This window comes from Plectropomus leopardus, chromosome 16, assembly GCF_026936395.1.
Source record: "Plectropomus leopardus strain MGB_pleo_1.0 chromosome 16, ASM2693639v1, whole genome shotgun sequence".
Classification (NCBI taxonomy): domain Eukaryota; kingdom Metazoa; phylum Chordata; class Actinopteri; order Perciformes; family Serranidae; genus Plectropomus; species Plectropomus leopardus.
The window spans coordinates 13,109,860-13,124,513 of NC_142191.1; the positions used below are offsets into that span (position 1 = coordinate 13,109,860).

At 39.9% G+C, this 14,654-nt stretch overlaps 1 protein-coding gene across 2 annotated transcripts; it reads right to left on the reverse strand.

The window, feature by feature from the left end:
- Nucleotides 1-24: 24 nt before the first annotated feature.
- On the reverse strand, nt 25-13,886 carry LOC121955561 (structural maintenance of chromosomes 6). Of its 2 annotated transcripts, none has more exons than XM_042503575.2 (27): nt 13,773-13,886; nt 13,295-13,460; nt 12,546-12,681; nt 11,873-11,978; nt 11,471-11,607; nt 11,134-11,195; nt 10,900-10,980; nt 10,695-10,796; nt 10,216-10,335; nt 10,025-10,123; nt 9,696-9,842; nt 9,035-9,123; nt 8,737-8,901; nt 8,118-8,296; nt 7,708-7,909; nt 7,253-7,367; nt 6,217-6,377; nt 5,788-5,923; nt 5,565-5,645; nt 3,638-3,808; nt 2,981-3,118; nt 2,554-2,699; nt 1,871-1,996; nt 1,537-1,642; nt 966-1,118; nt 666-763; nt 25-482 (listed from the first exon to the last, which is right to left on the reverse strand). In XM_042503575.2, the coding sequence occupies exons 2-27, from the start codon at nt 13,421-13,423 to the stop codon at nt 389-391; spliced, it is 3,279 nt and encodes a 1,092-aa protein (XP_042359509.2). In that variant the 5' UTR covers nt 13,424-13,460; nt 13,773-13,886; the 3' UTR covers nt 25-388. The 2 variants fall into 2 exon arrangements, with proteins under 2 accessions (XP_042359509.2, XP_042359510.2); XM_042503576.2 differs by having other exon boundaries at nt 13,295-13,435; nt 13,773-13,860.
- Nucleotides 13,887-14,654: the final 768 nt, after the last annotated feature.

A 14,654-nucleotide genomic window follows, 5' to 3' on the forward strand; every position in this document is an offset into this window, starting at 1 on the left:
CTATTAAAAACCACCGATACTGCATTCGTATTTTAATTTGTTTGATTTAATGAATATTAAATATTTTTACAATTCCTTCAATACGCCTGTTTTTGAGCCATTTAACAGTTTATGGCACTTGATATAAAAATAATTGTTCCCCAGTACAACTATATTTAAAAAAGTACTTATACAGTGTTATACAACAAAAAAATGCACATCCTGCCGACTTACCAGAACTTCAAACAGACGCACTTGACGAGTAAAGAATAACGCGTCTGCACTTCTTTAACAGAACAACTGTCTCCAGAAGACGGGAATAAGTATTAAACCGCATAATAGAGGGTCTTAGCACTGGCTGATAGTTGTCTTGTTACCTCTTTTGACGTTAAATGACCAGCTAGAAATACTACTCCTCCTCATCTTGATCTCCTTTTGAATTGTTGCCACGGTCTGGATCTTTGAGACGGAGGATGCGGATGATTTTACTTACAGGAAGAGAGCTGAAACAGAGAAAAAAACAAAGATGACAATGTGACAATGCCTTTGAGGCAGCCCACTTAAATTGCATGGTCTTTACTTTGTCATAGCTCATTTACTTAGCAAATATACAGTAACTAAGTCAATAAGTCACATCTAACTGCTTTTATACACAAATACATAAACAGAGATGTATGAGTGAGTACCCCATGCTCTGTGGGGTGAGGAAGATGAACTGTCTGTAGCGCTGACCAGCAGCCACCTTCAGCATCATGTCCATTGATATCCTCCTGTTCACCATGTCCTGTTTGAAGAGAAAAATTCACGTTATCTTTCAAAAAATAGTTTTATGTAATGTCAAGGAGTTTTCATAAGAACTTTCCTCCAAATTTCTCCATTTGATGCCAATCAAATACTATAAAACTAGAGATGATCTCAATTTGCAGCTGAGGCAGTGTGTGTTAATACAATATCTGCAATATCTAACAAAAACTGTCTCTTATTACCATGTAAACATCAAATTCGTCAAGGCAGCGGAAAGGCGCCTCTGTGATGGCCCAAAGAGAGAGAACAAAGCAAACAGTGGAGAAGGAGCGCTCGCCACCAGAGAGAGAGCGCATGTCACTCAAGTCCGCCTTGTTTCCCTGGCCTGGCTGCACCTACAGAGGAGTGAAGGAAACATCAGATTTCTGAGCATTTCACACCAAAAAGCTATAGCAGTCACATATTGTGTAATAGGTAATAAAAGTAATGATGATCAATGCAATCAATCAAATCTGGACGCTATTTTCCCCTGTGTTTGTGGCTAAGTAACTGCTTGGAACAACAGTTTTTGAAACTGTGCCAGTATTGAGCAAGACAACTGTAGCCACTAAACAGGCTGCAACATTATCACTCGAGGCATATGCCCTGTCAATTTACATTCCCTAAAAGTGCTTGTTTTTGCCACTGACATCACCTGCCGGACTCCATTTAAATAAGCAGTCATTTTATGATTGTACAACACAATCCCCCATTCTGGTTTAGTTAAATTAACCCGTAATTTTATCTGACTGATGAATTAAATCTTCTTCTTACTGAGATGGAGAGGGTTTCATTCTTGTGGTCAAAGGTCATACTTCCAGTGTAGCCTCTCTGGGCCAACATGCTGTCAAAGTAGTATTTACAGCGGGCTGAGAGAAACCTGAGAGGTGCAGAGAAAAGGCATCAACTGGAGAAGAAATGACAGCAGAATGAAGATAAATTGATGAAAACACAAGTGTGACTATATGGGTTTATTTTTTTAATATTATTTATGAACTTGAAGAGAAATATAACTAAATATACAGAGTTTCTCATTTTCACTTTTTTTTCTTTGTAGCAAACACAGTACAGAGGCCATTTTCCAGGACACAATTAGTCAACAACTGACCTCCTGAGTTCAGCGTAAGCCTGGAGTCTTTGGGCCATCACACTATCGAGACATTTGATGAAGCTGTTGAGGTGCTTCATTTGCTGTGCCATGTTCTTGTAGCTCTCCAGAGCCTCGTGATATTGCCTAGATGGGAAAAGACAGAGGTGGATAAAGGTGTGAGAGAGGAAGGTTTACATGGTAAAATAAATTAACTGATAAGAGTAGTTGCTGCACTTTTTCTAGTTTCATTTTAAACATAACGGGTGCATAATAGTGTCAGTTACGTAAACAAAATGTTTACAATTATGGCAATTATTACATTATTATCTAATACCAGCATCTAATAGTGTATGCCCTCTATACGCAACTAGCTTGCCTCAATTTGGTCCCTCCTGCCCCGCTGGTCGCTTGTATCCATCCTTATCCCCCGCCCCCTTCTTGACCAGAGAAAGTTTCACTTTAGTATTTCCTGGATTTACACAGAGCCATTCAGGAATCCACTGGAGCTGCAGCTTTAGTGGCTGTTTAGACGTGAGCACCATTTAAACTTTAGTCAATTTATCTCTTTGCGCCGCCAGCTTAGTCCGCATCGCAGGTATCCCAGCATGCTTTGTACAGGGTAGTATTCACTTCCAATACAAAATGAATGGGAGTAGATATCTGGTCTTGCGTATAGTGGGCACACACTGTAAGTAACATACCTGACAACCTCCTCACGGTCTCCCTGTTGTTCCTGCTGGGTCGAGATCTTCACCTTGAGACGGCTGATCTCACTGTCCAGACTTCTGGCCGGCCGTCGTACTTCCAGGCGCTCTGGACAGATTTCCGTGGCCTTGGCTACAGAAGTCTGGACAGCAGGGCGAAACAATGTATTTAAAAAATCTAAATGGCATTGCTTTTGTTTAAATATTGCAAATCCTACACATAATTCTGATGATCTCAGTGTGCATAATGAAAGTATTTCTTTAATCTTAAACTGTAAACCTGACTTCTACTGAAAGTACACAGCTCCTATCCCCTCTGATTAAAAAAGGCGAAATTAAAGGGTTTGTTTTATGCTTTTATTTTATAAAAAATTTGCTCTGAGGCCCTGTGATGAACACCTCTGAGGAGCTCTTTATGGTGTACCTGAAGTTCCTGCTTTTTGCTCTCCACACTGGCTTCGAGGGTCTGTATGTTGCGAAGATGGCCACTGCGTTTCTCGTCATAGTGTTTCTTGTGATGCTTGCACTTCATCACCTCCTGGTCGATCTTACTCAGCTCCTCCTGTAGCAACACAAAAGGACAGGCACACAAAGAGTGACCACATGCGCTTCATCCAGTAGTCAGCCTTTCAACCACTGGTGGCTGTGCTGGTCACCTATTAACAAACATAGGCTACTTTTTAATTTGCCAACATGTTATAAAGGCAAATGTCAGTCCAGTCAGTTTGCATAAAATCAAACCAGTTGAGGCTCATACACCAGACTGGTGAAACCGAAGAACAGCTCCACACAATTGAGAAGAACCAAATGCAAATTTTTGGCACACCTCATTTTTTTTTTAGCTGATTGAAGTTTGGTCATATGCTCTCTTGACTCTCAAATGTAACCCCAGACGAATGCCTTCATGTCATTAAGATATAATGAAAGGTCATTCTTACATTAATGTTTCATGAGTTTGACATGTGATTTTGGAATTCAAAAGTCATATGACAAGGTTAACTAGATTGTAAAACAAGAGTGCTAATGTAAATCCTTTTTTATTCCAATGACGAGATGTCTATCTGTTGATCTACTGTATTACCTTCACTGAGTCGGCCTCCTCAGCGACCACATTGATCTGCTCTTTGTGCTGCTTGTACTCCTGCTCTGCCTTCTCATAGGAGGCCTTCAGCTCAGCCATCTGAGTTCGCGCCTGCTCGTACTCGGCACGCTTGGACGAGATCTTGGCAACAATCTCCTGCAGTTCTTCCTCCTGTAGCGGAGCGGGGACAGCTGTATGTCACAGGGAACATCTGATCTGATTGCAAAAATATTACTGACCTGAAAGTGCATTCTTGGAGAAATATTATGGGACCTTTTCTCAAGTCAAAATTCCATTTCTTCTTTGCTTTGTGTGTCAACTAAGATGAGCGCAATACAGGGAGTGCAGAATTATTAGGCAAGTTGTATTTTTGAGGATTAATTTTATTATTGAACAACAACCATGTTCTTAATGAACCCAAAAGACTCATTAATATCAAAGCTGAATATTTTTGGAAGTTGGAGTGGGGCTTTTTTAGTTTTAGCTATTTTAGGAGGATATCTGTGTGTGCAGGTGATTATTACTGTGCATAATTATTAGGCAACTTAACAAAAAACAAATATATACCCATTTCAATTATTTATTTTGACCAGGGAAACCAATATAACAGCTCAACATTCACAAATATACATTTCTGACATTCAAAAACAAATCAGTGACCAATATAGCCACCTTTCTTTGCAAGGACACTCAAAAGCCTGCCATCCATGGATTCTGTCAGTGTTTTGATCTGTTCACGATCAACATTGCGTGCAGCAGCAACCACAGCCTCCCAGACACTGTTCAGAGAGGTGTACTGTTTTCCCTCCTTGTAAATCTCACATTTGATGAGGGACCACAGGTTCTCTATGGGGTTCAGATCAGGTGAACAAGGAGGCCATGTCATTAGTTTTTCTTCTTTTAGACCCTTTCTTGCCAGCCACGCTGTGGAGTACTTGGATGTGTGTGATGGAGCATTGTCCTGCATGAAAATCATGGATGCGGACTTCTTCCTGTACCACTGCTTGAAGAAGGTGTCTTCCAGAAACTGGCAGTAGGACTGGGAGTTGAGCTTGACTCCATCCTCAACCCGAAAAGGCCCCACAAGCTCATCTTTGATGATACCAGCCCATACCAGTACCCCACCTCCACCTTGCTGGCGTCTGAGTCGGACTGGAGCTCTCTGCCCTTTACCGATCCAGCCACGGGCCCATCCATCTGGCCCATCAAGACTCACTCTCATTTCATCAGTCCATAAAACCTTAGAAAAATCAGTCTTGAGATATTTCTTGGCCCAGTCTTGACGTTTCAGCTTGTGTGTCTTGTTCAGTGGTGGTCATTTTTCAGCCTTTCTTACCTTGGCCATGTCTCTGAGTATTGCACACCTTGTGCTTTTGGGCACTCCAGTGATGTTGCAGCTCTGAAATATGGCAAAACTGGTGGCAAGTGGCATCTTGGCAGCTGCACGCTTGACTTTTCTCAGTTCATGGGCAGTTATTTTGCGCCTTGGTTTTTCCACACGCTACTTGCGATCCTGTTGACTATTTTGAATGAAACGCTTGATTGTTCGATGATCACGTTCAGAAGCTTGGCAATTTTAAGAGTGCTGCATCCCTCTGCAAGATATCTCACTATTTTTGACTTTTCGGAGCCTGTCAAGTCCCTCTTCTGACCCATTTTGCCAAAGGAAAGGAAGTTGCCTAATAATTATGCACACCTGATATAGGGTGTTGATGTCATTAGACCACACCCCTTCTCATTACAGAGATGCACATCACCTGATATGCTTAATTGGTAGTGGGCTTTCCAGCCTATACAGCTTGGAGTAAGACAACATGCATAAAGAGGATGATGTGGTCAAAATACTCATTTGCCTAATAATTCTGCACTCACTGTATAAGTCCATCGGGTCTAATTATTGCACTGTATGGAAGTGTTCTGTACAAACCAGGGGACTGAGGTCCTCTGACTGAGGCTCTTCTGTATTCTGAAGGTCTGTCAGCTCCAGCTGTAGCTTTGTAGCCTTGTCCTGGAACAAATGCACAAACTGCATGAGCAAATCCATAAGATGTATCAGAGTAGAATATTAGATATTTGATTTACAAATCCATTTTGGGTTCAGCAGTATTATTTTTATAGAAATATTGATTTATGAGAGGTAAAAGTATTACTTTGGCTGTCTTCTGCTCTACGTGGTTTCTTCTCCGCAGCCCTTCGTTCTGTTTGAGGTCTTCATCTAATCTGTTCATCTGTTGCTGGAAGCGAGTTTCCTGAGCCCTCTGGTTCTCTATCTCCCTCTGCAAGTGTCTAAGAGTAGAGAAGCAGGAGAAAGACACTTTAAGATAGAAGCTTTATACAACTACATCCACTTTTGACATGTACAGTGCTTCTATCCTATTAAGTGTAGCTGAGCAACTACATCACCTATAAATTGTCTTACTAAATATAACAAAATACTGTTTACATGACAACACATAGAAAGACCAGCTGGAGATGCTGCTGATGAGCAAAGACATCAAGAGGTGAAATTCTTACCCCAACAGGTTTGTCAGGTAACATTAGTGTATCACACACTCACACACACACACTCACACACACACCTGATCTCCTCCTCAACATCTCCTGAGAGGTAGTTGGCTCTGGTCTGGTCTGCTGTGTAAGTGCCGTGCTTAAGGATCTGATCACCGTCTTTGGAAAAAGCCTGGGTACAGTTCTGAGGAGGGTTTCTTCCATGCATCACTCTCCGAGCCTCTGTTCGATTCTATGCATGCATGCACACACACACAGCCACACACAAAATTAAAAAACCTGTCATTGCACCAAATCGCCTAAACACAAGGGCCAGGTACTGTTGGCATTTTAACAGATACTGGTATTCAAGAACATAATTTTTGGTACTTAACTCTCTCTGTAACAAAAAATGTACATTTTGAACAACCTGCATGGGGGACATAGTCTCATCATCTCTTTCTTTCTATACCCAGTCAACAGGCATTTCTGCTCCTGTACTCTTCCTAATCACATGCAGAGCTAAGTCCCTGTCTGTCTGCTTGTATGTATGTGTGTGTTTGTTCATCTCTCTCACTTTCTGTTTAGACACAGATGGTTAATATAATATGTATGAAATGTAAAAAGCACAATTACAAACAGGTACCCAAATTGACAATGAGGGCATTTTTTAAAATTATTTTTATTTAAATGAATAGATAACGCCAACTTCTCTTTTCTTAATAAGAGAGAGCGAGAAATTACCACCGGTAACAGAATATAGATATTGTAAAAAATGTGAAATGACACTGTTTTAAATGTACAGAATTGATATGTATTACTGAATTAATCTTTTTGACATGGTTGTTACCGGTCAGTACCATTCTAAGTAATGATTCGGTCACCTACCCTACCGACCTGTTGTTTATAAGGTGTTATCACCGTGGCGTGATCAGACGTTGAAAGTTGTATTCAAACAGCTAACTCAGCTGACTACATACTTGACCTCTTGCATGTCTAAAATATATTCACACACTGTATCTTTATACCATAGAGCGTCATTGTGAGTTGTATTACATCATACACAAAATATTTGTCTAAGCTGTCTTTGTAGATAGTTCACATCAACTTCAATTAACTGATTCTTACCTTAATGAGAAGGATGCTCTCTATACCCCTTTGGTCAATCAGGCAGTTGGCCACAACCGGGTCCTCAATTTCTAGAGCTTGAAGCACGGAGGGGTAATCGGGGTGATTCACGGCCCTGACACACAAAGACAAAACCAAACAATACCACTACTGATTAAAAAAAAATTTAAAGACTCAATTTCTGTTTGTCTTTCAAACTGTCACCGTTGACACAAACATTGCTCAATACACTGTACTGCTGTTCTGTTTCTAGCTCTATTACAGGCCTGTTTTGCTTGTGAGGGAGCTGTGTAAATTTGACAATAGTGTAAACATTTTATTACTGGAGTACATTGTAACTAACATTAATTTAAGCTGACCATTGCTACCGTTCTCTCTAAAGGAGGACATCCTCAAGGCCAATGCTTTTATGACATGAGTGTTTTGATAGATTTTGTGATTGTGCATGTCCTCACCTGGGTCTTGTATCATGGACATGTGGGAGAAACTGGCTGGTAATGATAGCAGGTCTACGGCCAGATGTGAACACTCTGGCCATTAGGCCTTGCAGCACCCTCTCATCCCCGTGGTTATCACAAGTGAAGGCCTGCAGCAGATTTTTGAGACACACTTCCACAGCCAGGGCCAGCTCAGAGTCCCTCAGGCTAATAAGGTAACCTGTGGAAGGGGAGGAAGCATTAAGAGAAAGGAGAAGTTCTAAGTGCATTTTTGTCACAGATGTCACATTTTGGTTGAGCTTTTGGGTAAGCTGCTAGATGGATTAAGAAAGAGTTAAACGGGGGTAAAGACACAGTGACCTTTTGCATGTCTTAAGGCCTGGGACGTAAACATTTTCAACTGCGCACAACTGGACACCAAGTCTTACCCAGAGGTCCTCGAGGTTTGTGCTTCAACTGGCCGTTTCTGTGAGCTTCCTGGATGGCGTTGAGGAGTGCGGGCATGTGCTCTCCAAAACGCCGTAGGCGATTGGACCGACTGCTCTCCATAGTCTGCAGGTTCTTTCTGTTGGCATCAATGGACCTCTGGAGCACTTCCCGTTCTCTCCTGAAGACAGAAGAGGTGGATGTTCACATTTACTCTTTTTACATAAATCACACTACAAGGCTGCCATTAAGTCCCTTCTTTATACCCTCTTTGCGTTTTTACGGAGAATCACGCACCAGTGTGTGATTTTAGAAAACATGCCAGCATTGTGGGAGCAAAAGATACATGACAGTCGTAATGTTAAACACAACACTGTCTGCTTCTGGTTCTCTATGTGGCGGCTGATCTCGTCCTCTGCTTGGAGGGTAAGGAACTCCTGAATCTCATTATTTCCCAATTTGCTTATATTTTTGGCTGCTGTTCTTCCTCTTTGGGTGAGCTGCTAACTGCCATCAGCTGCTTTTTAAATCTCCCATGGTGGGTTGCATGCATGACACGCCATCAAATCTTCACTGGCTCTATGTGCATGATTTATCAGGGCCTCGGTTTTATTTTCCTACCTCATCCTTCCTTGTTCTTCTTTAAGACGGGTGCACACATGTTCATATTGGTCAATCTGCTGGTTCAGAGTTGAGATATGGTGTGTTATATTTTCCAGCTCAGCCCGGATCTGCTCCATACGCTCTGTCCTGGCCTGGCTCTCCGCTCCTGATGTCTGACTAATGCTGCAAGGATTTAAAAAAAAAGAAAAAAAAAAAGGGGGGGATTGCACAAATTATGAGGGGAGTCAATGTAAAATGAATACATGTTTTAACTTGAATACAACACAGAAGACACGGGGCAAAGATGAGGTTGTACCTCTGCTTCAGATCTTTTATCCTTAAGGACAGCTGAACCTTGTCCTTTTCCAGGTCTCTGAGGTTAGCCTTGCATCTGTGGACAGTGACCTAGCTCACACACAAGATTAGAAACACTGGTCAATTACACAGCAAGCATCCAAATTATAACATTAACTGCCCTAGATCATATCTGACAAGATGATGAGGCAGGAAGTTACAATAAACAGATTTTTACTGTTGTACACAGCTTCAGTTAAAAAATGTCTTGTCTTGTCTGTTAGCTCTCTCATCATGTGATGACTCAAATCTGACTCCAGCTACTCTGTGCAGCATTGTTGCAATCATAGTGTCTGCTGTCCAAATAAAAACTGATAAAAATAATATGAACAATATATAAAATATTTTGAATATACATAAATAAAACCTATATGAATATACCAATAAATACAATATATATGAATATATATATAATGAATAAAAATATATTAAGTATACAAATAATAAATAAATAAAGCCACAGTGGGCAAATAATATCATCAAAAAATGCCCTAACACCATTTAACACCGACTACCTCTGCAAGCCTACAACAGCTTAAAATCACTTCATATAAAAGTGACCGGACCAGTTTTTATCACAGTCTGCCTTACAGCTTGACTTGTGCTTTTTCTTTAACTCTGACCTCGCTTGACTTGAGACGGGTATTTTGTCTCTGGGCCTCGGCTTTGAGCTCGGCACATTTGGGCTGGAGCTCGTGGACTTGCTGTGTGATCCCCTCCAACTGGTCCTGGATCTGCCTGTATTTCCTCTCAGCCTCCTCGACCTTATTCTGAATTATTACATAAAAGCAGATCAGAGAAGTCGGTTAGAGGAAAGAGAAGAGCTGTGCACAGACAAGAGAAAAGTTATAGTGTGTGTTATTGAGCAGAGGTAGTTATTTAAGTACTTGTAACTATTGGTTATGTTAAAAACACACTTGACTTTATCTTGAATACAGCATAAGTATCATACCTTCCATTCATCCACCTTCTCATCATATTTCTCTGTAGAGTGTTTGTCTGACTGCAGCTTCTCTTTCATCGGCTCCAACCCCTTCTCCATCTCACTCACCTGCAACATTTAAGTCACAGCCAGTGTGATGATCTTTAAATAATTATCGCACTAATCCTGATACAAAGTGGTTTGGGAGCAAAAAATCTCACCAAAGCCCAAGCCATTTGCCTCTGCAGCTCCTCCAGCTTGGCATGCATTTCATCAAGTGATGCCAGACTCTTGTAACGGTCCTCTTTCTCCAGGTACTTCCGCTTCAAGTCTTTCAAGCACTGCAACAGTCATATAACAATTGTATATAACCATCCTGCAAGGGTTTATATCATTAAACCTGCGATACGTTACACTTTGGGGCAGCAGATAGACGTTATGACCGTGGCATTGCTGTATAATCATCTTTTATGTGATTACAGTGAACTAGTTTGATGCTTCTTTACACATCAAGCACTAATGAAGCAAGATTATGATTATTCTGGCCATCTGGCAAATAAAGTCCAATATGCCCACTCTTTTAGCTGTTTTTTTTTTTTTAATTTTCGCCAGTGGTGAGAGTTAACCAAAACAGTAAAGTTAAGGCCAATCTTGGTTATAGCTGCTATTTAATGTGTATGTCAACTAAACCGATTCTTACTTCACTATGTTGCTCAACTTTATCCATTGTGGAATTCTTAGTGGTTTTGATGTAAATGAAGTCATCTCTCATCTGCTCCAGTTGGGTAGCTTTCATAAAAAACTGCAGGAGGGTTGAACATAAATCAGTCAATCAATCACACAGTCAAAGTTCACAAAAACAACAGATGGAGAATTCTCATTAAAATTTTGTCATATATAATCACCCTGTATTTGTCTCCTTCTCCTTTAGAGTGTAGGAAGTATTTGCTCATCTCCTGAGTGAGAACTGATACAGGATTGTTGACCTTTGGAAGAAAACAAAGGAATAAGGAATAATTCAAAAAAGGAATAACTCCCTTTCGCCAACAGGGTAACACAGGTTTATCCCACAGCATTTACACTTTTTTGTATTGAAGATTAAACAACATTGTGCTGTATAACATTTGCATAGCTCGTACCTGTATGTTAAAATTGTCCAGGATGGACAACAGCTCTTCCTTTTTAGTTGAGACAACATGACCTGTAAGAGAAGAGAAAAAAACTAATATTGTAAAACTTTGTCTTGTTTTCCTCTTTTTCCACTCTTGCTATTTGCTACTTTTTTTTCCGTCATTGTGACTTTTGAATAGAGATACAAATATAATTGTATAATTATTACTGATCGATCAGAATTTATGCCTTAATCTTTTGTATATGAAAAAGTGGAGCCCAGAGTGACGTAATGAATTTGTTTTATCATCCTATAACGTTAAGACACGCAAAAGAAGTGTGATCCATAACTCTTCACAGTCTTACCTGATTTGCTCCTCAGTTTATAGGTCCTCAACCCATCACGTGTTATTCTCAGGTCTACAATGATGGCTGGGCCGTAAACCTCATTTTTGTAAGCATCTCTTCCTTTGTTACGCAGTGTGATCGACACGTCTGCTGAGCTGAGGACACAGAATAACACACATTAGTTCTACTGGGAGTCAAGTACACAACCTTTAATGGAAAAGGCTTCTGCATGTGACACTTTGCAAAATTTCACATTGAGAGAAAAGTCAGTTGACTAGAATTTCTTTAAAAGGTGCAGAGTGGGAGTGAGAAGAGTCATGTGAGGTTATGTTCACGGAAACCAACCAACAGGCAACAGCAGGCAACTAGAACCTGACTGGTAAAAAGAATAACAGTCACATGATGAAGTAGAAGGCTTACCTTTCCCCTTCCTTTACAAAACCCTTGAGAGATGATCCTCTGTTTGTGGCCTGTGCGTTCCCTCCTAGGGCGACTATGAGAGCTGTCAGAACGGCGCTCTTTCCACCTGTAACACAAGCCATTTGTGCAAACATATTTTAGATACTGTTGAAAACAAAATAAATAAAAGATAAAAAAGACACAAAAGTACATATGATATTCCAGAAAGAAGGTTAACCTTTAGGAAACAGCCAGACACGTGTTTACATAACACATGATTTAGGTTTAAGTTATTAGAGATCCATTTAGGGGTAACAAGAAATTACAAAAGCACGACTTTAATCTACGGGCTTGAGAAGCAAAGCAGATGTGTTATTCTTTATGACGCCCACAGAGCAGCACATGTTGAACACACAGTATAAAGAAAGAAACATTGTACAGTAAAGACAAAAAAATCACCACCAAGGGTAGCAACTTTTAATCCACCAGTTGACTCATACGCTAATTGCACATATCCCTATGGTCACATTAACCTCCCATGGGTTAGGACAAATTTAGGGCATCAGTTGCTAGGGTAACAGGCACAAACTTTCAGAAAACCTGGTTTCTGGAATGGAAAACAAGGATTTTCTAAATTCAGTCCAGTTAAATCCTCTTTTATTATATACCCCACTGATTAGGTAGTAACACTCACTTCCATTGTTGCCAACAACAAAGTTGACATTGGAGCCGAAAGTGAAGGGGCCGAGGTTAGAGTGGCACATGAAGTTCTTCAGTGTGATGCTCTCCACGATCCCTGCGTCACTCACCACCTCACCAGCACACTGTAACTGAGCATAGGAGAACTGGGCACGTCATTTCACTTTCAATATGCTATGATACAGCAGTAAAAGATGTAAGAGTGAAGAGACAATAGATGATATTTGAGGTAGACAGATTATCAGCCTGGTCAGTTCTTGGTGCCAATATTTGGCATTTTGCCGGTTACCTGTATAAGCATTTCATTTTAATAATCACCAATAAAATTAATGAATGAAAAGGCGTGTGCATTACACTTTAATACATGCAAAGAAAGTGTCAGTATGGGAGGAACTTTCACTTTGTAAAACTTCAGGGAGGTATTTTTATTCATTAATTTTTGAGGGACTTGCTGTATATGATGTTGAAAATGTCAGTTTTGATTAAACATTTGCTAAAGGCATTTAAACAACGTTTTGTGTTTGAGTTTGTTTTATTCCAAATTCAAAATTTCAAGAGAAATATTTTCATTTTCATTGAAAATACATATTGGTTCCAAATATCGGTTATTTGTTTCATTAAGTACCAACTATCAGTATCGACCCAAAAACCAAGCTCGGTCGACCCCTAGATGATATATCGTCTGCAGGAACTAAAAACAACCGAATACAGCACGTTTAAAACCATGGCAGTGATAGTACGAACCTGTTTATTGAGTAGGGGATCTTCTTGGCTGCTATCAAGCTCATTTTCATCCTCCTCGTCTTCCTCCGCCTGCGGTCTGACCCGTTTGCTGGGGTTGTCAGTTACAGAGCTGCTTTTCCTTTTAGACATTTTGGGCACCAACTCGAATTTTGGGGAGAAAATGAAACTGAAAGTGAACACAGCCTATTTCTTTAACAAAGTCTCCGAACACTCTGAACAGCTGCTCTTGTCCTTCAGTCGAAACACTTCTTGTACTTCTTGTAGAAGTTAAACGAAAACAGTGACAACAATAAAGGTTAGCAAAGTTACATTAGGTTGCCACGTTACAAAACTAGCTTAGCTGGCTAACAGACGGCACATGCTAAACGGGACGTCAACAACCATTTAGCCGGACGGGAGCAAGTATGTTGAGGTTAGTTTTAAATTGTTAGGAGAAACTACAAGGACCGGGGTGTTAGTTTATGGAGTGAGTCCTTACCTAGCTTGAGGGAGCAGCACACAACACAGCTGATAGGGATGACCAGTGGTTGTCGAATTCGCGCCCACTATTTCTGGGGAAATCTCGCGTGGATCAACGAGATTGTACCCCCGCCTTTTGTCAACAGTAAACACTGCAGGAAGCATGGCAGCAGTGCTGAAGAGGCTAAAAACAAGAAAAATCCAAAATCACTGCACACACGAGGGCTCTGTGTGATGGGGTTTTCGAAATAGGCATATTTATTCCATACGTTACAGTGCCACAGGTCTTGACAGATTTATATAACTTTGTAGAAAGAATAAAAATCTTTTTTTTTTCTTTGGCTGTATTATTTAATAACAATGTATGATCAGCAAAAAGTCTATTTGAATTAGCTTTAGCTTAACTACCCTTACCACAAATGGCCAAATCAACAGTTTTGGTAGAGCATGTTTTCAAAAAATATTTGAACCTTATTAGAAATAGTTAAATATTAAAGATAGAATATATCATATAGATAGAATATAAAATATATATAAAAGGAAATTTAAAAAAAAAAAGGACAAACAGTAACTGTTGTTAATACCATATGTTTAATGTTATTCCATTATATGTTTGATGAAAAAAAATCTGTATGATTTTATTTTTTTAATTCTGAGATGTTTCCAAACTACTGTAATAGTAAATATCTATGCATAATATACATGTGAATAATACTAGTACTGGTAATATTAAATTCCATGGTCACAAATTGATACAAGTTGATATACTAACATATTACATGCATCATAGCAGTGCATAGTTTGTATTTTTTTCTCTCCGTTTTAAACCAAGGCAAGAATCAAAAGATCTAGACACTGTATTAAAAGCTCCCAGTAATTTTTTTCCAAGCAAAACAATTTT

Coding starts and splice junctions, on each gene's coding strand:
- LOC121955561 (XM_042503575.2), bottom strand. CDS start 13,423: ATGTCTAAAAGGAAAAGCAGCTCTGTAACTGACAACCCCAGCAAACGG. Junction 10,797..10,899: donor GAGAAGGAGACAAATACAGG/GTGATTATATAT, acceptor ACCCTCCTGCAG/TTTTTTATGAAAGCTACCCA. Junction 1,997..2,553: donor GACCGTGAGGAGGTTGTCAG/GTATGTTACTTA, acceptor TTTCCCATCTAG/GCAATATCACGAGGCTCTGG.